The sequence below is a fragment of the Narcine bancroftii genome, chromosome 14 (genome assembly GCF_036971445.1).
Source record: "Narcine bancroftii isolate sNarBan1 chromosome 14, sNarBan1.hap1, whole genome shotgun sequence".
NCBI lineage: Eukaryota > Metazoa > Chordata > Chondrichthyes > Torpediniformes > Narcinidae > Narcine > Narcine bancroftii.
The window spans coordinates 64022298-64047148 of NC_091482.1; the positions used below are offsets into that span (position 1 = coordinate 64022298).

The following is a 24851-nucleotide window of genomic DNA, read 5'->3' on the forward strand; positions in this document are numbered from 1 at the left end:
GTCCAATTCTAATCATGTGATTAATATAAGATTATCTGTTTTTGTTATTGACTTAATATTCCACTTGTAAATAAAGTCTTTAATTAAATTTTATTGAATTCAAATCTATGAAGGGGGCCTATTATTTCCAAAGAAAATTGATAAAAAATATTGCTTGTACTGATCTACTTATTTAGCTTGTAAAGTACTTAAAAACTTTCTCTATTTCTTCCCTTGTGAAAGGTACTTGGTCATCTTTTTCTCTCTCTTTTAGTAAGTTCAGCATTTGTTAAAAATTATTCCATTTCATTTTCATCTCCTAATTCTGATTTCTATAGTTTCATATAGTATTATCTAAACATTTTTAAAATGTTATATTATCAGTTTCTGTTTCTATTGCATTTATCATTCTGGGTGACTCTTCTGCTTTTACCTCCCAAGATGACACATTATGCACCGTTATCCTAGAGCAGGGGTGTCAAACTCAAATTCACGGAGGGCCAAAATTAAAAACTTGGACTAAGTCGTGGGCCAAACTAAATATTTATTGAAAATTTTCAACAACATCTGCATGTTTTCTCTTCTTTCAACATATGTAATGTTAAACTTTTTCTTATTAAAATAAATGTTTAATAATAGTTTTGGTTAAACTCTTTCCAGTAGAAGCATTAACAAATGAGAAATAAAATATTCAATAAATAATATTTCTCTATAGCCTTTAAGCTCCTTTTAAATGTATTTTTTTTCCCACAAGCCAACAAGTCAAAAAAAAACAACTTGCTTCAATGACAAACAGGTTTGTCTTTTAAAATGATGAACATATAGTTTGCCTCCCACCTGTCTTGAAAGGTCCTGTTTTCTGTCTTTCGTTTGGCCATTTTTTGTAAGGGGTTTATTACATGTGAGTTCGGCGACAGGTCGCAGATACTAATGAAAGTAAACAGAGGAGGTGGGGGCGATTATCGGGTTGACGGGCCGGCGCCAACACATTTGCAAAGCATTCTGGGATTTGTAGTATTAGCTGTGCATGCCCTATACTGGCGCGGCAGCCAGCGGGCCAGCTCTAATACATATTTGATATGATCTTGCGGGCCAAATATAATTATATCGCGGGCCAAATTTGGCCCACGGGCCTGAGTTGACATGTGTGTCCTAGTTCATAATATTTTTTAGCTTTTAGTATTTTTTTCCATTCTGTATGTTTTGTTGTGTATTATATTGTAACTTTTTTTAATATTCTATATTTTTGGTTTCTGATATTCCTTTTCCAATTTTGTTATATCCTTCTCTTAAACCTTCTAATTCTCTTGCATGTTCCCTTAAGATTTTTAGTATAAGAAATAATTTGTCCCCTCAAGTAAGCTTTAAGTGTATCCCATATTAGAAAACTATTCTCAGTAGAAGGAAGAGTGTTTCTACAAAATATTTTAATCTCTTAATAAATTCACAAAAATCCTTCTTTAGTAATGTATCGTTAAGATGCCATCGGTAGTTGCTTTCTTGCTTTTCCATTATTGCAATAGGTTACGGTGAGTGGTCTGATAAAAGTCTTGCCAAATACTCTATTTTATATCGCTCTACTTTGTAACTGAGCAGGCATTAAAAATAGGTCAATCCTTGTATGTGAATCATGTACCCTTGAATAGAATGAATAGTCTCTTTCTAAGGGGTTGGAACTGCCTCCATATATCAATTAAATTTAAATCTTCATAAATGATAATGTTGCTTTTGCTCTTGTTGCTGTTCTCGCTGATTTGACCAATATTGGATCTAAACAAAATTGAAATCTCCTCCAATCAATATATTTTGTCTTTCCCTGTGGTTTTAAAAAAAGATATCGTTAGTAAAGAGTTTATCATAGTTTGGGGCATAAATATTCATAAATGTCCATGATTCTGCATAAATTTTACAATGGGCATTTCAAATTTTCCAGCTTGATTGGTTAATGTCTCTTCTATTATTTTTGGTATATTTTTATTAATTAAAATCACTACAGGTCTTGCTTATGATCCAAATGGAGATGATATTACTTGCCCCACCCATCCTCTTTAATTTTGCATGTTCCAATTGTAAGATCTTTTTCTTGTAAAAAGACTACCTGCCTTTAATTTTTTTAGGTATGCCAAGACCTGTTTTCTCTTCACTCACCCATTAATTACATTAACATTAAAACTAATAAATTTCAAAGTTCTATCCGTATTCTTCTTTAAAACAATATATTTTTAACATAAAATCTCTTTGACTCTTTAAATAGTTAGTGATCCTCTTCCCCTTTAAGAAAAACACACATTGTCCCTGCCCTAACAGAGCCCTGAAAGCTCATCAATCTCTCGAGGAAGAAGAATTCCTCCTTTTAGCGCCATCTTTCTAAAATTTCTCCCCTTTAAACTGGAGTCTCCACCCTGCTACTACTTTTCCCAGATTTTTTTTCCCACTTTTACTGACCTCTCTGAACACTTCTAAACAATAAGTACAAAGTAGATTAGAAAAAATACTACTTTGTTCCATTATAAATATTTTCACAATCTTCCTCGGCAACCTCTTTTAGTTTTACAAACGTCGCAGAAAATCTTCCACTTTACTCTTGGTCTTGAAAAATCACTGGTTTCCCTGCTACTTCAACCCTCAAAGTCGCAGGGAATCTTACTGAATATTTCAAGTTTTTAAGTACGTAATCGTCTTTTCACATCTTCAAATTCTTTTCTTTGTTTAATTAATGTGGGCTAAAGTATTGAAAGAATAGTATCTTTTCATGATCAACCTCAGGCAGGCCATTATTCTGTTTCGAGTAATCATATGGTGCTCCCAGAATTATCTCCAGTTTTCGATAGCTTAAAAGTCTCACCAGAACTGGTTTTCGTCTCTGGTTACTGGCTCTTCTGGGTCCAAGTGTTCAGTAAACTGCCTCGATATGCACTTTTTCTCCAAATTTGTCTTCTCCCAACACTTGTGGGATCCATTTTATCTTGATTTTCAAGTTTTAACCTTCTATTTGTGGAGAGCTTCGTGGAGAGCTCAACTAAAACCCGTCTGTCTAGGTCCTTCACGTGGCCATGCCCCAAAGTTCAAGTTTATTGTTATCATCTGATTGTCCAAGTACAACCCAACAAAACAGTTCTCTGGTCCTTCATGCAAAAAACATGTAAATGTACATACAGACAAATGATGTATGTATACACATAAAAATAAATATTTTTTTCTAAAATAGTTAAGTCTTGGGGGGGGGGGGGTGTTATATTAAAATGATAACAACAGTTCAAAGCCACTTCCTCAGCTGCACACTGGAAATGTCTATTTACCTATTATAGCTGTTCATCCAATCACAAATAGAAACAAAATTTTTAAAAAAATCTGCCACATGCAATGATTCCTCGATCTTTTATACTTCCTGTACTTTCCCTCTCTTTCTCCATACCTCAAAGACCCAGTTCCCTGCATGGTTTCCTTCCCCTATTTGAGGCACCTGCATATTCTTTGTTTTCATTGCTCCACTTTCAGCTTCCCAAGCTCTGGAGTTCCAGCCTTAAACCTCTCCATCCTAAATTAATTTGCTTGTTCATAACCTCATAGTTTGACTGAACTTCTGGTGATAAGTCTTTTTGCGTCTTAATGTGGATGGGTACTAAGTTCTGCCAGAAGGGTTCAGTGAGTCATTTTGAATTTTGTTTGCTGCATTTAAAAAAAACACTGCCCGTCTTTTTTCTGGGGTGGGGGGTATTACTAGATCAATTAACTGTGCAACTTGTTTATGAAGGAAGCTCGTGGCCCATGAGCTGGAAGGTAGCTACAGGAAATGGTATTGATGCTTTGGAATGTACTGTGTCTTTGAGATTAACTCTTAATGAAGCCTGGACCAACTGATAACAAGGACTGAAGAGATAAAGTGAAAAAAGGAGGAGCAGGCAAGTGTCAAGGGAAGGAAGAGCTGAAGGCGAAGGAGAGTTGAATGGCAGGGGGGAGAACAGAAGTGAGTGTTTTATCAAGCTGAAAAATTCTGAGTTTTCTATATCCTTGGCTTCCATTAAAATCACTTGCAGTGAAATGCCCTGAACTCAAAGGACAGTTTTGGCACACAGAGTTGGAAAAAGTACACAGGAATTAAAACTTACAAGGCTTTTTTTTTGGAAAAAAATCTCCAGCCAAAAAACATAGAGCTTTTTTTTAAAAATTGAAAAAAAATAAACTTACTTAAACTGGATCTTTAGGCACAATTGAAAAAGTCTGGATTAAGACAAACTGCTTCCTTTTGTAGGTTTATCCCAGATTCCTCCCTGAGCTGGATCTTTTGTGGAGTTGGTTGAGGAAGAATTGAGGTTGGCTCTAATATTTTGAGGTGACTCTCTGTGTTGAGTAAGAGCTACTCCCCTTTGAGGAGCTTCATTTGGGGTGAGGGGGTGGGTGGGAAAGCAGAGCATGGATTAAATTTTATATGAAAATGCATGGCATTTATCATTAATTGGCTCCATTGGGACAGCATTTCAAGAGCCAACGTGAGGGCCATCAGCTCCAGAGTGCACAGTCGATGGATTTTCTTACTCCAGGTCGGGAGCTCATGAACTTGCCTGCTCTGGATGCACTGGTACAAGATATCTTGGCGTAGTAGCAAAGGAGTGTTGCTGTCAGAGGTGTTGCCATTTGTATGAGATGCTCAACTGAGATTCCTCCTCACCTCTCGAAGGTAACTTTCTATCTAGTCAGAAAGGAAGAAAGAAAATGAAAGAGCATGGTTTGGAAGACGTACACATCATGAGCTCTTAAAAGTAGAGTGAGAAAGAAGGGAAGAATACGAGTACTGCAGAAAAGGGGATTAGCAAAAAGGGTTGAATATGTGGGTCTTTTAACTGCCTAGTTCAGCAGTTTATGGCTCTATAACTACATTAAATCAGAGGAAACTAAATACATCTATAGATCAGGATTGATTGTACTGGGGATGGTGGGAGAAGAAAATTATCCTGGGTCTTTGTAAACATCACTGAGGGAAAAGAGATGATCTAATAATCATTATGTGGCTTTGTTTGGGATCTTCTACATTGTTTCTGCGATTCCTCACATTAAGGGCAGCAACTGAATTTTAAGTGTTTTTCATTGAACGACTTTGTGTCACCCTGGGGATGTGAAGATGCTCTGGAAATGCAAACATTTTCCATCAGGGATGGAGAGTTTGTGCTTTGTTCTGAGAGAAGCGAGGTTCATCCTAGTAGTTGCTGACTACAGAGAAGGATTTCTTTCACTGATGGCCATTTCTGTACAATCAGTTTAGATTGCCCTGTGTAGAGAGATAGTTAAGAGGCTGGCATTTGCATGGACTACACTCTGGGCTTTATCAATAATGTTTGATCACTGATTGTAGTAGCCTGATTAAATACTGGGACATCACCCGCAGTGTGCATTGTCCCTGAGATTACTGTGGAGTCCGTCATCTACCTCTTTGAAGAATGCAGATTCACTAAGAATGTGGAGAAGGATGCAAGGGTCCTTATCACGGTTTATTCCACCAGTAGCGGCGTGACAGTAGCGGCATCCCCAGGAACAGCCTGAAAATCGCAGTCCGATACCCAGAACTGTTGGAAGCTCATCAACTTGGTGAAAGACATAATTTGGTCTGCCTGAAACCTGATGGCCACACAGATGTTGGTGCAAGAATGCTGCCGTGTGGTACATTCCAGGTCACAGGAGTATTGAGGATTGGTGCAGCCGACATGATGGCACTGTAGGGAATGACTACAGTGGTATCCTGTTACCGGACATTGAGGGGCTGAGACTGCGGGGGTGGTCCCTCAAATTAGAAGGGGAATAACGACAAGGTTCCACAATGTTGTAAATAGAAATGAATGTAGCAAGGTACAGTAATGGAAATGTATGAATAAAAAATATGAAACTAAGGGTGGGAAGAGACATAGAACATTACAGTACAGGCCCTTCGGCCCTCAATGTTATGCCAACACATATATTCCTTTTTTTTTTAAAAATACTAAACCCTCCCGACTCTCTATTTTTCTTCCATCTATGTGCCTGTCTAGGAGTCTTTTAAATGCCTGTAATGTTTCAGTCTCCACCACCATCCTTGGCAAGGAATTCCAAGCACCCACAACTTTGCATTAAAAAAATCTTACCCCTAAATTTCCCTCCCTTCACTTTGTACTTGTATCATCTGGTGTTTGCTGATCCTGCCCTGGGAAACAGATGCTGGCTGTCCTCCCAATTTATGTCTCTCATAATCTTGAAGACCTCTAAGTCATCGCTCCAAAGAGAAAAGCTCTAACCTTGCCTCATAAGACTTATTTTCCAATTCAGGAAATATCCTCGTAAACCTCCTCTGCGCTCTCTCTAAAGCTTCCACGTCCTTCCTGTAATAAGGTGAGCAGAATACCATACTCTTTAAGTATGGTCTCACCAGACATTTATAGAGCTGCAACATTACCTCAAGACTCTTGAACTCAATCCCCCGATTCATGAATCCCAGCATACCATAGGCAGCGATCTTGAGAATCATCTATGGATTTGGACCCCAAGGTCCCTCTGTTCTTCCACCGTTAAGTATCTTACCATTAACCATGTACTCTGCCTTCAGGTTTGACCTTCCAAGATGCATTGCCTCACACTTCGCCAGATTGAACTCTATCTGCTACTTTTCCACCTAACTTTGCATCCTCTCTGTATATCCTGTTGTAACTTGTGCCAGCCTTCATCACTTAAGAATCTTGGGAGATTGTGAGATTGTTAGAGTTGAAATGACTGTATTTTCACTCATATAATGCATGCATATAAACACAAAATCATAAATTGTGTTCAAAAAAAAAAAATCTTTTTGTATTACGTGCACATGCATATATCATGCGGATGTAGTATTCTAAATTCGGACTGGTAAAAGCAATTTGCATTTAAATGGTACATGAGACAAAGCACATACCAGGATCTGCCACAGTTAATCTCCTACAATTAACACACAATCAACTTCTCCCAGTGGTGTCAATCGCCCATTATATAGATGATATCCTGCTTTAACACATTAACAAGCTTTGGAGAGGAATCAATTAAATAGATCAAAGATGGGCTTCAGAGTTAAGGTGGATTTTAATTCTAATGTGGTCTCAAATCCTAGGCACTTGATATGTTAATCTCCTCTCTCCTGGACGGGTCTGGGCAATTAAGGTGCAGTGTCCTAGCCAGAATGTCCAATTTATAGAAATAATGTGGTATTCAGTGCAGAGATCCCAAGATCAAAATATTCCTATAAATTGCTGACGTGTCTTTCCCACGGCTGCTATTAATTGTGCGTGTTCTTTCAACATGTAAAAATATTCTTGTATAACTCGCACACACATACAACGTGCTGGAATGGGGGTGGGGGATCTTCATTTGTAAAATATGCATATAACGCAAGTGCTATATGCGTTTTTTTTTTAAAAAGATACTGAGATGGAAACTTGTTGGAAACTGAGGTGGGCAATGAAACAATTTGATGGAGTGTGAGTGAGAAAACAGAGAGTGACTCTCTTGGCCTGTCATTAGCTGCCTGTCTCCGAAGATGTCATCAGACCCCCTGCTCAGCCTACATTGAGATGGGGGTGGGGGGGAGAATATTTGCAGTTGGATTTGGTAAAGAAGCAGGGAGGACCCCCCACCCCGCCCACTTGGGGATGGGCAAGGGCTATTTGTTACTTTTAGAATATAGAATATCACAGCCCAGTAAAGGCCTTTCAGCCCTTGATATGATGCTGACCTACATAAACCTAACAAGCTAAACCTTCCCTACATCACACCCATAAACCCTATATTTTTCTTGCATCCATGTGCCTGTCTTTTAAGTATCCCCATTGCACCAGCCTTCTCCACCACCATTGGCAATGCATTCCGTCCACCCACTACTTTTTTTTTGTATATATATATATATATTTTTTTTTTTAAACTTAACCCTGGCATCTCCTTGGAACTTTTCTCCCCTCACCTTGTACAGATGTCCTCTGCTATTTGCAACTATTGCCCAGGGGGAGAAAATAAGGTGCTGGCTGTCCGCCCTTTCTACATCTTTTTCCTATAAAAACGGATATTCTTTCAAACCCTTACTCCAATTTGGAATGTCCCATGGTGTTTTCTCAAAAGTATTCAGCTGCTACTGTGTGGTAGTATATAAGAAATGGAAGAAGCAGAAATCTGCGCTTGACCTTGCATGTAAACTTAGCTGATTTTTAAAAAATTCCAAGGTGTGGAATATCCTTGAAGAAAGAGACACTCTTGGGAAAGCTGCTGGTATACCATCCCACTGAAACCATCTTTTCTGCTCGCCCTTCCATTGGGTGGAATATATGAGTTTGAAAACACATCTGCAAATTCAAGGACAGTTTCTGTCCTGCTGTTATCAGACTCTTAAATGAATCTCACATTGGCAAAAGATAATACTTTTGTGCAATTTATCTACTTTTCTCCATACTCTGCACTACTTATTTTAATATGACACTACAGCACAGTACAGCCCTTTGGGCCTCGATGTTATTCCAACCCATATATTCCTTTAGAAAAAGGTGCTAAACCCTTCCATCCATGGGTGTCTTAAGAATGTCTTAAATGCCCCTAATGTTTCAGTCTCCACACCATCCCTGACAAGATGTTCAAGGCACCCACAACTCTTGTGTTTATATTTTTTAATAAAACCTTACCCTCGATGACTTTCTACACTATTAACCTATCTTCTTTGGCTTGGCTTCGCGGACGAAGATTTATGGAGGGGGTAAAAAGTCCACGTCAGCTGCAGGCTCGTTTGTGGCTGACCAGTCCGATGCGGGACAGGCAGACACGATTGCAGCGGTTGCAAGGGAAAATTGGTGGGTTGGGGTTGGGTGTTGGGTTTTTCCTCCTTTGCCTTTTGTCAGTGAGGTGGGCTCTGCGGTCTTCTTCAAAGGAGGCTGCTGCCCGCCAAACTGTGAGGCGCCAAGATGCACGGTTTGAGGCGTTATCAGCCCACTGGCGGTGGTCAATGTGGCAGGCACTAAGAGATTTCTTTAGGCAGTCCTTGTACCTTTTCTATTAACCTATTATTTGTTATCATTGCATTGCCGGTTTTGTGGATAACACACAAAATGAGATTTTTGCAGTATCTCGGTATATGTGACAATTCACTCCAACTCTTGTGCTCAGTGCATCAGACTGTGGAGGAAAGCATGCCAAAAGCCTCCTTTACTACTCTCTCCACCCATGTTGCAATTTTCAGAGAAATGCAGAACTACACCCTCAGGTGGTCCCTCTGTCTATCCTAACTCTTGGGATCACTTGTATGTTCTATGAGAATTAGAATTTGATTTTGTTTTAACTCTGCAATGTCTGAACTGCCTCACTTGGAACCTGATACTACCCCCCCCCTCCCCCCCTATTGCTGGTGAATGAACATGCTTCTTGAGCATCAAAACCCTTCCCTGTGGAAACGAGGTCTTTCAAAACTCCTGTGTGCAACCCCAAATTATTAGCCCTTCCTGTTCTACCGCCACCCAGTTTCCCACAATTTCTCCGCCTGCTGATGTCCCCAACCCCAAATCCAGCAGTGCCTCCTTTTTTATTTAAATGTCACTTCAGTTCCAGTTTCACTATAGCCTGGTCTCTCTCGAGCTCTGCAATTTCCTCCAGAGATGTAAAAATTCCCGGCATTTTGTCTGCACTAGCTAATAATTATCCCTTTACTATTATCTCTGAAACTAAACATTATTTATTATTGCTGGTTATAGAATCTTGCTTTAAGGAAATGTGCTGTTGCTTTTTTCCCACCCAAAATAAAAGCAGTGGAAGACTTGGTATTAATGCAGTATCTTTGTCTCAGAGACTTTACAGTCAGAGGTTTCCTGAGGCTTTTAAAGAACAGAGCACCTTTTTATTTCTCCCCAACTTTAATCATATCCACCGAAATATTTGTGGGCTTTTGTTCCTTTTTTTTTGGTCCTTTGTATTTTTAAAACTACTTGTATCGAAATTTGCATCTTTTTTAAAAACAGCTTTAAATTTCCTCAGCCTGTTGGTCTACCTGCCAGGGAGCAGAGTTTTTGTAAAGGGGAAAATGCTGACTGCTTGAAACAGCCCCACATAAAAACAAGAGCTCTGTTTCAGTGCGTTTGTCTGGCCGATAAGTCGGCTTTCGATGGGAGAGATAGCTGTGTCGCCAGGCTGAATGTTGCTGTTATAAGTTCTTGTCTCTATAATAATAGTTGTTTTAAAGTGCTTGAATTGTACCACTTCCTCCAAACAGGGAAGACAGTGGGAGCCATTATATTAACCCTCCTTCATTCAGAGTCAAAATATTTATCAGGCTTTAATAACACACCATTGGACCAGATTTCAAATGGTCCCAGCTTATCTGGTAAAATGTTGTTCCACATTCAAAGCTTTCACAGCTCCTCCCCCGCTGTCTCTATAATGGCATCACCTAATTGCTTCAGGCTAAACCTAATCGTTGGCTACAGATGAGACAGTGCAGGCCCCTTGTATAAGGGGCTGGCTGAGGGTGCTCATGTCTCCAGGGGCAAGGCAATCTGCTGGTTGAGACCCATCTTTTTGAGGTTTTGTGTAAAAGAGTATGTCTGAAAATTTAAAATCAAACACAATTGAATGATGCATTTCAGAAAAGCGCTGCTTTTTGGGGAAGTATAATGCAATCTCCCATTAACTGCCTAATAGTTTCCTTAAGTCACCATCCCTTCCCCTCTCTCTTCACCTCTCCTGCTTGCTAACCCATTTTGCCCCATTTTCTCTCAATCGTTCATTCTCTGCATTTTATCAGGCCCCCTCCATCAGATACCTTTTCCTCAAAGCTAATTTTTCATCTTTTTCGCCCCCCCCCCTTGTCTCTCACTTTTACCAACTCACTCATCCTCCTTTCATAACCACTTTTTGCTCTCTTCGCCACTTAAGTGCAAATTTTGAATCCACAATTCTTAAACTATTTGAATTTGCTTGATTTCCAATGTAAGTACTGACTCTGGTTGTTTAGCCTGTGTTTGGAGCCGCCAAGTCTGCACACACATTTTTAACAGTTTCTTTGCCACAATTGTTCCTCAGATAAAAGAAAACCCCGCAGTTTTGAAGTTTTCACTTGGTTCCCAACTCACCAACTATCATGGTGACAGACTCCCAGATTTCATCTCACCTGTGTGTGACAAATTGTTTCTTGATTTCTTTGGGGGTAATGTATGCACATGAATGTAAGATCTGCAAATGAAGAGAAATCACCATAGAGTCAAGATAAATGGATCATTTTCAGATTGACAAACGGGTAACTTCAGGTAGAGTTTTGCACTACAGAAACAGGCTCTTCGGCCCAACGTCCAAGCTGTCTACATGAGCTAGTCCCAGTTGCCTGCATTTGGCACATGCCCATCTAAACTTTCCCTATCCTTGTACCCATCCTAATGCTTTTCAGACAATGCAATTGGATCCGCAACTACCGCTTCCTCTTGCGGCTAATTCCATATTCCCACCTTTCTCTGGGTTCAAAATGTGCCCCTCTGGTCTCAAATTTTTCCCCTCACCATAAATCTTTGCCCTTTAATGTTTGGAGTCCCTATCCTGGAAGGGAGAGATGGGGAGATGTGTTATCTATGTCCCTCTCTATTTTATATACCTCTAGAAAGTTTCTCTTCAGCTTTCTTTGATCCTCATCAGGGAGAAAAGTCTCAGTCTATCTGGTCTCTCCTCAACCCAAGCAGTCCAGGTAACTGAATTCTTTCTGCAGGGATCAGGCCTCCATGAATGACCTAATTGAAGGGAAGTTGAATGCATTGTCGCTGCATTTGCCAGTGAGAAAGTAAGTTGCGAGGAGGTTGCAAAGAATTACAATGGGATAGAAACAGGAAATGCATGTGGGAAAAACGCTGGCAAGTGGAGAATAATGTTGTGAAATGTGAGGTTATCCACATTGGCAAGAAAAATAGAAAAGCATAAAATTATTAAAATAGAAACCACAGAATGCTGATGCACAAGAGGGATCCGGGTGTCCTTGTATGTGAATGCTGGCAGTTAGTATGTAGGTATTAGTTAGCAAGAACAATGGAATGTTGGCCATTATTATGAATGGGGATAGAGTATAAAACTAGCAGTCTGACAACAATTGTACAGAGATCAAAACACAGAAATGCTCTATAGTACCTCGGGTTTGAAATCTTTGCTTCCTATGGAAGCAGCGAGACCTCCAGCACTTCTCTGTTTTGACTACAATCACAGTGTTTGCAAACTTTAATGTTTCACTACAATTGTACAGAGCATTCATTGGTAAGAACACCTAGAATACTATGTAAAGTTTCATTTCTATGTTGTGTTTTTTATTGTAGGCCTTTCAGAGAAGGTTCACAAGGTTGATTCTGAAAGAATGTCAGACTTTTGGGGGTTGGGGGGGGGGGGGGGTTCGTGGCTAGTTTTAGAAAAAATGGTCACCCATTTAAAATGGATGTACCCTAGGGAGCAGTTCAAGAATTGGAATGTGGAGCTGAGGTCAAGATCAGACTCTTCATGATCTTACTGATCTGGCTTGAAGGACCCTACAGCCAAGTTCTTCTCCATTTTCTTCTGTCCTTGGTTTGCACTTTCAATCCCACTCAACCTGAGGAAGTAAACTTTTTCCATCTCCTTCCTTCCAATTCTTTTAACCATCTTAATCCAATGAGATTTACCCTTTTAGTGGTCAAAGAAATGAATGTTCAGTCTACTCCTTGTTCTAATTAATCTTGGACAAATATCACTCCTTTTGCTTTGTGTAATTTGAATAAACTGGATGTCAGGAATCTGAAATCTTGTATCGGTAATGCATCAGGATGGGATTTTGGGCCTTTTCACATTGGCAACCCACTAAATTGGTGTGTGAACATCCCGGTTTGAAATAATGGTAGAGCCGTTCACACTGGACCAAGAAAAACCTGTACCGTGCACCCTTTCGCATTACCAACCTGATAAGGGGGAGCCCGGCCTCCCTCCAGCGATGATGTCCTGATTTACTTCCAGGCAGTATAATTTTTTGTTCTATAAGGAGATTACCCACACCTCACCCCAGCCCTCACCCTCTGGGTGTGGGGGTGTGCATGCGGGTGTTGTGAGTGAGAAAACAGATTTGATGAGTCTCAAAAACAATGACTCTGAATGCAGTTTTGTAGCAAATTATTTTATTTACAAAAACGGGAGTGGGAAAATGGTGACGGGGATAGCATATGCTCACGGTTTATAGCAAGCGTGGGAAGTAGTAGCAGAAATACACGCATAAAAATGATACCTTGCCACCCACCATCAGAACTACTAGAAATAATAGAGGATTTTTTTTTACTCCATACCACAAATGTTCAATTTGATGAACAGCATGCGGACTGTTTGTGGTCATTGCGACAAGTTCCTGTTGTGTTCTCATTCTGTAGTTTTTCCGTATGCTAGTTAACTGTTCTCTGCTGTGATTTCACCATTTTGCTCTTTCTATTCCTCCCTACATACCTAGTCGCCCGTTCACACTGGAACCGGGTCAACACGATCCTGGCTCTGATGCTACCTCCCTAGGCGTGTCAGTCCCTGGTCAAATTGGACCACCCCCCCCCCAATACTGGGTTGGGAGAGTTCACACTGGTAGGTGATCTGGTAAATTTCCGGTTAATATATGCAAACTTGGAGGTTCAGATTCAAAAGTGGCCCATTTTTCTCCCACTGATGCTGTTGGATATGCAGTGATCCTCCAGCAGGTTTTTCTTTGCTCCAGATTCCATCTAATTACCGAGGTGTGAGCTAGTAGTCAGGGAAGGTTGGAGAAGGAGTAATTTCATGGCAATGTGGTTAGATCAGTTTTTTATTGATAGTGTATTTTGGGGTATAGTAAAATAGTGGTTAAGTTGCTTAGTATCCCGACCTATTGATAAGCTGAATTCAAATCCCACAATATAATTACATAACCAGGAATTCTAGGGCCCTGTTATCAGTCAATGGAAGTTCTAAAGCAAGGAGCATAACTCATCAATCAGCAGACACTGAAGGATAAGGAGGGATGAGAAAAATGAAGCCATCCAGACCTGAAGGCACCAGCTGAGTGAGACAGCTGCACTCATCTTCAAAGTTTTCTATTCTATCTATTTGATAACTCGTGCTTATTAAATAGTTTGGGGATTGATATTTTTATAGTTTTATTCACTTGTTTTTTTTTGTGCGTTAAATTAAGCTGAATTATTGAAAGGAGGCAGTTTACTTCTGGCAGGTTTTGATTTTGAAGAGACTCTGAGGTTGACCTGGAAGTTGGATTGCTTGAAGTCAGGGGAGGCGGGAGTGGGGGAAGGGGGAAGGTGGAATGGTCACCCTTTGTTCATACTGCTACATAATGATTGCTAAGGCATTTAATCTCCTGTGTTTCTCCCATTCCTGGGAGAGAAGGTCGCATGCGATGAGTCCCTTTCAGTGCTTTCCAGAAAGCAGGATATTGACTCCAAGATAGATTCAACAAAGAGTATAATTGAGGTGTTCAGTATAAATGGCAAAAGCCCGGATTAATCTTGTCTTGGACCATTTCTTTGTCTGAGAAAGAGAAGTAAGCTATACAAATATTGGAGGAGAAACCCAACAGCAGCAGGGTGAAGTACACTAATTACACTGCTCTGGCAGAGCCAGCACAGACGTGATGGGTTAACAGACTCTGATTCTGTGCTACATCGTTTGGTGATTCAGCATGCTCTTCCTAGCTGGAATCTCTGTTCAGGGGCTAAAGGCACGGTTTAGGGTCTTGATTCCTCACGTATATCATCCAAGATTGCTGCTGGGAAGAGCACATTTGAACCATAGAATGTTCAGGCACTGGAAGAGGCCCTTTCTTTCCTCGCTCTTCAAGATTCATCCAGTTAATCCTATGCATATGTTTTCTTTCCTTATCCATGTAGATTAGTCCTATCCTTGTGATGCATTCCAGATCAATGATTTGCTGTTTAGCAAGAAAGGCTCCCTCTCTCCCACAGTACTCCAGTGTTACGTGAGGAGAGTCCAGCTCACTTGCTTGTAGGTTGTTGTCTCACAGTAAAATAATTAGCTACTGCCTGCTGTTTAGTACCACAATGAACTAATGGCGGGGACCCCACTCCTAGAGGTGTGTTCTACTGCAGAATTGATCTCTCCCACATTAAATATTACTCTTGGGGTTAGAGGGGACAATTCTGAATAAACAAAGAATTTGCTGCCCTTCTGTTGAGGTTATTGATGGGTTCCTGGATATAGGAAGCTTGGCTTTTATTTATTAAATTGAGGAGTGTGGGTGTTGCTGGCAAGGTCAGTATTTAGTCAAGTTGTTGCCTAATTCCAGAAATACAACCTGACGAAGCAGCATTCTCCGGTCCTCGGTGCAAAACATGCAAACACACAACCGGGCATAACACACAAACAGACAAACGATGCATATTGCAGGACAGGTATTTCATCTGTACAAATAAATAAGGATTATTTCATAAGTATGAGAGTCTGAGATGGTTAGTGTGAGCAGTTCCTTTGGTTGTTCGCCATTCTCACTCCCCGTGGGAAGAAGCCCGTACATGATGACCCTTTGAAACATGGTGAACTGCCATGGAAGTGCTACTGCCCTTCTGGCACATGTGGTATCGGTGTTGTAGGTAGAGAGTTCCAGGAATTAGATCCATCCCAAATGAAGCGCCAGTAATATATCTCCAAGTCAGGCTGGCGTGCGACATGAGAGGAGTGAGTGGCAGAGGGTGGTATGTCTTCTCTCATCTTCCTTCATATAGATATTATGGGTTTGAGAGGAACCTCAATTTGCCCATGTACACAGCAGCAGAAATGTAATTCCTAAAATATTTCCTTGAAACCCAGAAACCATTTAAGGGATGTTACAAAAAAAGACCTGCATCTGAACAGACCATAACAAATCTTCAAATCTTGTCTCCCTAAGTTCCCAGCCAAGCCTTCCTCCCTCTACTTACTCAGAGAGGAGAGTTTTCTATGCATGCCTGGTGGAATGTAGCATCTCTCTTCATGAAATATTCAGATAATGCAGGTATTCTGTGCGATTGGGTTCTGGGTATGTGGACAGATGATCTGGAGAGAGTTATAATTTGTTTTCAGTGCTATTTGCTTTGATAGAGAGTTGTGCTGTGAGTGAAAGTGAAAATAGAGGACAGCAGATGTGAGATGGAGATGAGATGCTTGAATAGGGAGCCAAAAAAACAAACTCTTGAAAGCACCCAGTAGTTCCAGCAGCATCTGTGGAGAGGTGAGGAACTGTCGAGAATTCAGATAGAGTCCCTGCATCATCACCCATCAGATGAGAGGCGATGCAGTTCACGGCCGGAAATACACGAGCAAGGCTGTTCAAAGAACAGTAGGCTGGCTTTAGACCTGTCATGGCAACGAGTGTATTGAAGGGAAATAATGGCATCACCATCATGCAAGTTGATGAGAACTGATTGCATGAGAGGAAGAAGGTCGAGAGGGCATTGTCTGCTGATAAGTTGTCAGAGACATGCTGGCTCGGAGAACCCCTCCCCCAATCTTCTTTCTTGCTGCTCAGGGCTAAAACCCAGTTACTATGTGTGTGCATGTGTATATAACACACACACACACTATCTTGGGGTGCTTCATCTGCTTTTTAATGACTTTGGTGTGTGGAGGGGGGAGGAGTGTATCTGGCAGTTTGAATCTCATTTAGTGACATACTTGCACAGTATTTAATAAGCCTGTCGTTCACGCCCTCTACAGAATCTGGCTTTAGTTGATTGCATACAGTCCTTGTATTATTCCCTGCAATGTTGTCATCTTTGCAATAACAAAGAAGCATGCCATTGAGCTGCAACTTGAGCAGGGTTCAGAGTTGATGAAGGTGGGATAGTTTATTTGTTGATGAGTAGTTTCAGTGGTTGAATTTGGCTCATTTCTTTGAGTTGGGAATTGTTGGGATGGGGTCAAGACCCCCTCCCCAAGGATACAAGAGCATCTTGCAGCCTGCTTTGGTATACCGCTGGAGGGAAGAGTGAACCATTGCCCCTTTGTCAATCTATTCTTGAGGTCCCAGTGCATTGTGATGAGCAGTGAGCTAATCAAATATCTAGTGCAACATCCCTCACTTAACCAGCTTTTAGTTTTTTGTAGACCTTGTGTATTGAATGATTTGTCGCATTTGCTTTGAACCCCACTCTATATTTTGAACAACTGATGTGAGAGATTGGCAGGGTTGTTTATGAAACCATGACTAGATAATATGGCTAACAGTTGGGCTGTGCCTGGAGAAAGAAAATACATGCACCAAATAAATCTCTCTTTCACACTTCAGTATAGTTTATGTCCCATCTTTTGTGAACTACAAACTAATTATTAATTTTGTTATTTTTATTTTTGAAATAATTTCCTCACTGGAATGCTCCTGGATTTCCTGCTTTACTTGGCTCAAGATAACATCTTGTGTCTGTTTTTGAGGCCTTGAGGACTGGATCTGAAGCAGGATCCGTTCAACTTGCTTGCATCTGCAGTTGTGACATCCAGTGGGCTCTCCAGGAATTGGAACTCAGAAGGCCGTTCAGCATCTCGAGTCTGTTTGCTGACGATAAGATCATTGTTGCCTTTATTAAGACATCATTACTTCATGATGGGGGGAGGGCGGGGGGGAAGATAAACCTCCCAAGTCTGTGGATCAGCGTTGCAAACTCATTGTAGGGGGGTGAACTCTTCTGCATTAATCATCCAATGTTTGGGGCAGTGCAGAGGTACCAGTACTGAAAAAAATGCCTATCATGTGGATTTTTTGGGGCTTGGTGGCTGGTAATCCTTGCCTGAGGGGTACACAGCTGAGATTTGGTGAGCAAAGTGAATTCCTAGCAGAGATTGGATAAGCTGTTTGGGTTCTCCCCATGCCACACCCAACCAATTTTCCCTTGCAACCGTGCCTGCCTGACCCCCATCAGACTTGTCAGTCACCAACGAGCCTGCAGCAGACATGGACATACCCCTCCATAAATCTTCGTCCGCGAAGCCAAGCCAAAGAAGAAAAGAAGAATAGTAGCACTAATGATTGAGTTTTAATTGAAAATCATATTAATGTTAGTTAGTCCCTGTCGTCGTGAGGCTTGGCAGTCAATCAATATAAATGCAATATAGGAGAAACCACGTTTAATCAAAATCATATGAATCTAGAATATATTGGTAATTTGTCAACCCTACAGCCAGGCGCTCCCAGATTCTATGTGGTCTTTTTATTAGGATTCTCAGTCACTTCATAAGACCATATTTCAGTAGAAAGTTTGGTGTTGTGTCAGAGGGAGACCAGATGAAGGATGCACCTAGATCATGATGGTGAACAGACGCCAAGTATTGATCAATCTGTTCTGCATTCCAGTGCATGATCTGAGATTGCGCTGTGGGACTGGTTCAGAGAAAAACCTGGCCTTCATTCCCAGGCTGGGATTTCACATAATCACTAGCTTGGGTAGGTGACTCATTCCATCATCAGACTGTTTGTGAATCTGTACTTGTCGTATGTGATATAATTATATTTGAAGATAAAACATCAAGCAAAGCATAAACTATTCAGATCCCCTCAAATTTGCTCTACTGTGACTTCATATTGTTGATCAACAAATGGCTTTGACTTCTTCTTAACCTGGGCACGTTTGACCAGGCATTTAAAATTTAGGGTGGCATTATAACATGAGAAATGTCTACAGTCAGAAGATGGTGAACGACTAAGCAGAGGATTCATTCAGAACACTGATCGACAGAATTGAGGACTATAAAAATAGTACTGAAAACTATCACTGAAATAGATCAGCCAGGGTATGATGGCCTATGTCTGTTGCTTTTTCTTGTATTCTTACGTACAGATGATTTGTATTGATCACTCATGTGAGGGAAGATGAAGAATCTTTTCAAGTCTTTCATCACCTATTTCTGGAGATGTAATACGAGGCTCTAAAGGCTGTGTACGGCCCCTCACCCCAAGTCCAAAGCCCGCTGCGCAGCTCAGACGGCAAAGTCCTCCTCAGCGACAAGATCTCCATCCTCAACCGATGGTCAGAACACTTCCAATCTCTTTTCAGTGCCAACCACTCAATCCAAGAATCCGCCCTATTCCAGCTCCCTCAACAGCCCCTAAGGCTAGAGCTGGATGAGGTCCCCACCTGCGAAGAGACATATAAGGCAATTGAACAACTGAAAAGTGGCAAAGCAGCGGGTATGGATGGAATCCCCCCCCCCCACCCCCCAGAGGTCTGGAAAGCTGGCGGCAAAACTGCATGCCAAACTGCATGAGTTTTTTAAGCTCTGCTGGGACCAAGGAAAGCTGCCTCAGGACCTTCGTGATGCCATCATCATCACCCTGTACAAAAACAAAGGCGAGAAATCAGACTGCTCAAACTACAGGGGAATCACGCTGCTCTCCATTGCAGGCAAAATCTTCGCTAGGATTCTCCTAAATAGAATAATACCTAGTGTCGCCGAGAATATTCTCCCAGAATCACAGTGCGGCTTTCGCGCAAACAGAGGAACTACTGACATGGTCTTTGCCCTCAGACAGCTCCAAGAAAAGTGCAGAGAACAGAACAAAGGACTCTACATCACCTTTGTTGACCTCACCAAAGCCTTCGACACCGTGAGCAGGAAAAGGCTTTGGCAAATACTAGAGCGCCTCGGATATCCCCCAAAGTTCCTCAACATGGTTATCCAACTGCACGAAAACCAACAAGGTCGGGTCTGATACAGCAGTGAGCTCTCTGAACCCTTCTCCATTAACAATGGCGTGAAGCAAGGCTGCGTTCTCGCACCAACCCTCTTTTCAATCTTCTTCAGCATAATGCTGAAACAAGCCATGAAAGACCTCAACAATGAAGACGCTGTTTACATCCGGTACCGCACGGATGGCAGTCTCTTCAATCTGAGGCGTCTGCAAGCTCACACTAAGACACAAGAGCAACTTGTCCGTGAACTACTCTTTGCAGACGATGCCGCTTTAGTTGCCCATTCAGAGCCAGCTCTTCAGCGTTTGACGTCCTGTTTTGCGGAAACTGCCAAAATGTTTGGCCTGGAAATCAGCCTGAAGAAAACTGAGGTCCTCCATCAGCCAGCTCCCCACCATGACTACCAGCCCCCCCCCACATCTCCATCGGGCACACAAAACTCAAAATGGTCAACCAGTTTACCTATCTCGGCTGCACCATTTCATCGGATGCAAGGATCGACAACTAGATAGACAACAGACTCACCAAGGCAAATAGCGCCTTTGGAAGACTACACAAAAGAGTCTGGAAAAACAACCAACTGAAAAACCTCACAAAGATTAGCGTATACAGAGCCGTTGTCATACCCACACTCCTGTTTGGCTCCGAATCATGGGTCCTCCACCGGCATCACCTACGGCTCCTAGAACGCTTCCACCAGCGTTGTCTCTGCTCCATCCTCAACATTCATTGGAGCGACTTCATCACCAACATCGAAGTACGCGAGATGGCAGAGGCAGACAGCATCGAATCCATGCTGCTGAAGATCCAACTGCGCTGGGTAGGTCACGTCTCCAGAATGGAGGACCATCGCCTTCCCAAGATCGTGTTATATGGTGAGCTCTCCATTGGCCACCGAGACAGAGGTGCACCAAAGAAGAGGTACAAGGACTGCCTAAAGAAATCTCTTGGTGCCTGCCACATTGACCACTGCCAGTGGGCTGATATCGCCTCAAACCGTGCATCTTGGCGCCTCACAGTTTGGCGGGCAGCAACTTCCTTTGAAGAAGACCGCAGAGCCCACCTCACTGACAAAAGACAAAGGAGGAAAAACCCAACACCCAACCCCAACCAACCAATTTTCCCTTGCAACCGCTGCCTGTCCCGCATCGGACTTGTCAGCCACAAACGAGCCTGCAGCTGACGTGGACATTACCCCTCCATAAATCTTCGTCCGCGAAGCCAAGCCAAAGAGAGAGAACCTCTTTCCAAATGTTAGTTTGCTTGAATACTTCGTCAAGTTTATTGTCATCTGACACAACGTTCTCCGGTCCTTTGTGCAAAACATGCAGGCACACAACCAGACATAACACAATACAGGCAAACAATATATATGCAGGACAAGTATTCATAGGTACAAATAAATAAATACTGTTTCATGATATGAGAGTCTCGGAGGGTCAGTGTGAGCAGTTCCTTTGGTCATTCAGCATTCTCACTGCCCGTGGGAAGAAGCTGTTCCTCAGCCTGATGTTACTGGCTCTGATCCTCCTGGATCTCTTCCCCGATGGAGCAGATGAATGATGCTGCATGCGGGGTGGAAGGGGTCCTCAATGATTTTGAACGACCTCTTCAGATGGTGGCGGGTGGGCAGAGGAGGGTTGGGGAGTGTTTAACTCTAGTGATCCTCTCTGCCTATCATGGTCTTTTGGATTGAGAATGGGATGAAATTCAAGTTTTGGAAGATGTTAGTAAATTGCTTAAGTCAGTTGATAACAATTTCATTTGTGTAGATTTGTGAAGATGTTGGTGAAATTGGGAGACCTCATTCTGCAACAGCACCCCTTGATCATACCCTGTAATTGCATGTTACAGCCTACTATTTACATAGTTTTCATTCTAAATGTTTGTAGTTGATAGTTCCAACACTGGTCAAAATCTGACAACCAATGCAGAGGTGATTATTGGTGTAGTTAGTTGGTAACTGAGTATTGAATTTTGTGCTGCAAACACTTGTATGAATAGAGTTGACAGACATTTGGAAATGGGCAATATTTATATGGATGTATGTAATTACACTGCCCCAGTTGAATAGTGATTAATTTAAAAATATTTGCATTGGTGTAGTTTCTTTTGGAGTTTCCAGACAACCCAAAGTGCTCTTCTGTCGGAAATGTAGCAGCCAGTTATCACAGGAAGCTCCTGCAAACAGCTGTGTGATGATAACCAAATAATCTACTTGAGATTGACTGAGGAGAGGGTAAAAGTTGCTGGAGATCCTTCCATTTTAGGGTGGGGGAAGGGAACAGTCAAGTCTCTCAAATGAAGGGCCCTTAAACTTCACAGTACTTACTTGGTACGGACGGGACTGGGATTCATTCAAGTCTGGAGGGAGACTTGAGCTTGGATGTTACTCAGTCATAGGCCATATTTGGCAATGTCTTTTTGGTGTATGTTTCACACTTGCGTCTCATTAAATGATTGCAGTATGCAAGAATGCCATTCAGCCCATCAAGTCTATGACTGAAAAAACAGACAAATGCTGGAGAAACTCAGCAGGTCAGGCAGTACCTTTATGTAGCAAAGGTGAAGGTGCATCACCAACATTTTGGCTTGAGCCCTTGATCAAGGTGTCTATGACTGATCTCAGGGTGGCAGCTTAATCACTTCTATTACTTGATCTTCCAACTCTGTAAATTATTCTCATTCATATCCTTTTCAAGTACCGGATTGTCTCTGCTTCCACCAGCCCAAAAAGAGTTTATTCTCTCAACCCCTTTTCAAGAAAAACCATTGATGGTGATCAATCTTAAGTTTCCAATATCTGCCACTGACCCTACCTGACATTCCCCGGCCTGGAGATACACAGCAGGGAAGGCCAGCATTGAGAGAAGGAATGCTTTATTCGTTTGCAGCTTGGGTGGAAGTTCTCAGCCCTGAATCATAAGATTTATATATTAGAGTTTCTATTGCAGGGTCACGAAAATCTGGGCCTGAGGTAACAATTGAGATGTCCGGCATCATTTTTGGGGAAATATTTTAAAAAAATCCCTCTGCAACATTACAAAGGAGGTCATAGTCAATCTTCATGATCTGGCCAGTATTTAATCCTCGATCATCCTCTGTCCGCATCATGTTGCTGTTTATGAAGAGCTCACTGTGCTAAAACATTTCCTATAAGTGTGGCCACAAATATATAATTGTTTGCAAAAAAAAAAAATTCCTTTGAGAAACATCCTGAAAGGGATGTTGAAACCATTATAGAAATGGGTTTTCTTTAGTTCACCTAGTTGACTATACGACCTTCAGTGTCCTGATATGCTTTTTTTTCTCCCCTCTTTGCAGATGCCAGCCTCTCGCCTGACACGATGAAGCAGAGCCACTGGTGTATTGTGGCCTACTGGGAGCATCGGACCAGGGTTGGACGCCTCTACACAGTTTATGAACAGTCTGTCAGTATATTCTATGACCTACCTCATGGGAATGGCTTCTGCCTCGGACATTTGGCCCTGGATAACAGGAGTGAGACCGTCAAAAGGACTCGAAGTAAAATTGGCTATGGAATCTTGCTAAGCAAAGAGCCGGATGGGGTCTGGGCCTACAACCGGAGTGAGCATCCCATCTTTGTCAATTCTCCCACGCTGGACATTCCTAATTCACGGACTGTGATTGTTCGGAAAGTGATGCCAGGATACTCAATAAAAGTTTTTGACTACGAAAAATCTTGTCTTTTGCAGCAGGCCTCAGAGACTGACTTTGCAGATGGGCCTTATGACCCAAACAGTGTTCGAATTAGCTTTGCAAAAGGCTGGGGTCCTTGCTATTCAAGACAATTTATAACATCTTGTCCTTGCTGGCTGGAAATAATGCTTAACAACAACAGATAACAGTCAACCTCCAGGAATGAAATCCTATATTAAAAAAAGACCAGACTATTCCAAATATCATTTACCTAGATTTAATATAAAGTTTTATATATTATATGAATTATATATTATACTTGTAAATATGGAGTCATTTTTACATTGTAATTATTTATGTATGGTGCAATGTGTATGAATACAGAACACAACAGGAAAATGCACTTTGGTTTATATATACTCATTCAACACCAGATTAAATTATGCACCAAAAATGGGAGGAAAGCCTAGATTTGGTGTATAATTCTGCCGTACTATTAGTACCAAGATTTTTTTAAAAAAGCTAACGTACCAGTAAAACAACAAGATGAGTGGCTTGTTGGTAATAAAGTATTTGCATTATAAAAGGATTGATTTCTAGTGTTTGCATGATCACATTATATCACACTCTAAAGGTGCAAATTAAATGCCTTGGGTCACAGTGTTTCTGGGTGCAACTTCCGAGAACCCCATGGCTCAGCAACACAGCTCTTAATGGTGCTGATCTTCCACCTGTGGGCTTGGTAATCACCATCCAATTATTGTTTGGGTGAAAGGAGTGGAAAAGACAGAAACTGAAGCATCTCGGTGGTAAATCATCCTCTGCAAGGTTACCCTACATATCCACGTAGCAAAGTAGATAGAGGTGAAATGAAATTACCTTAATAAAGAGTTGGTTCACAGTCCCAAGTTTTATTTAAACATTAGCAAGACCCTGTACTTTGCATAACAGCATCTAGCTGGTGGTTTCAGTGACTCCAGTTTTGTTTACATTCTATATCAGGAAGTTCATTGCAAGTGTTGATCAATCTTGCTGTTAAGAATTTCCTGTCATCAGTCCTTAACTTGCCGGCTACTCCACTGGCCCGTGTCTCCGCACCACAGATTAATTTGAAGGCTTGTTCCAGATTGATTGTTTGCCTAGGCAACAATTATTGGTTTTCATAAAATGACATGGTATTAATCTGCCAGGAGAGGGGCTAGGTTGTGGAGAGTGAATGTTGTCCTTTACCTCAGCCAGGAGATCAGACTGGTTCTCAGTGAGTGAAAACACAGAAATGCTGTTGGAACTCAGCAGGTCCTGAAACATGAGTTATACATTTTTTCCTCCTATGGCCCTGCTGAGTTCCTCGAGCTTTTCTGTGTTTTTATCACAATCGCAGCGTCTGCGGGCTTTTGTATTTCATCCGATTCTCAAGGAATGCTGCCAAAAAGTGACTGTAACAGCAAAAGATAAAGAATTGGAGATTTGCTTCCCCTTCAACTCTTCCTGAGTCAGAGAGCTTACTCGCTTCATCAACGCCACAGATTTACAGATAAACTGGGTTTGTTC

At 41.6% G+C, this 24851-nt stretch overlaps 1 protein-coding gene across 2 annotated transcripts in view; it reads left to right on the forward strand.

Moving 5' to 3' along the window:
- smad6b (SMAD family member 6b) overlaps positions 1 to 23886 on the forward strand; it is a 65517-nt gene extending 41631 nt beyond the window's left edge. For both annotated transcript variants that reach the window (XM_069910279.1, XM_069910280.1), the window contains one exon: positions 22965 to 23886. In XM_069910279.1, the coding sequence (XP_069766380.1) occupies positions 22965 to 23506 (542 nt within the window). In that variant the 3' untranslated portion in view covers positions 23507 to 23886. The remainder of the gene's footprint in view (positions 1 to 22964) is intronic.
- Positions 23887 to 24851: the final 965 nt, after the last annotated feature.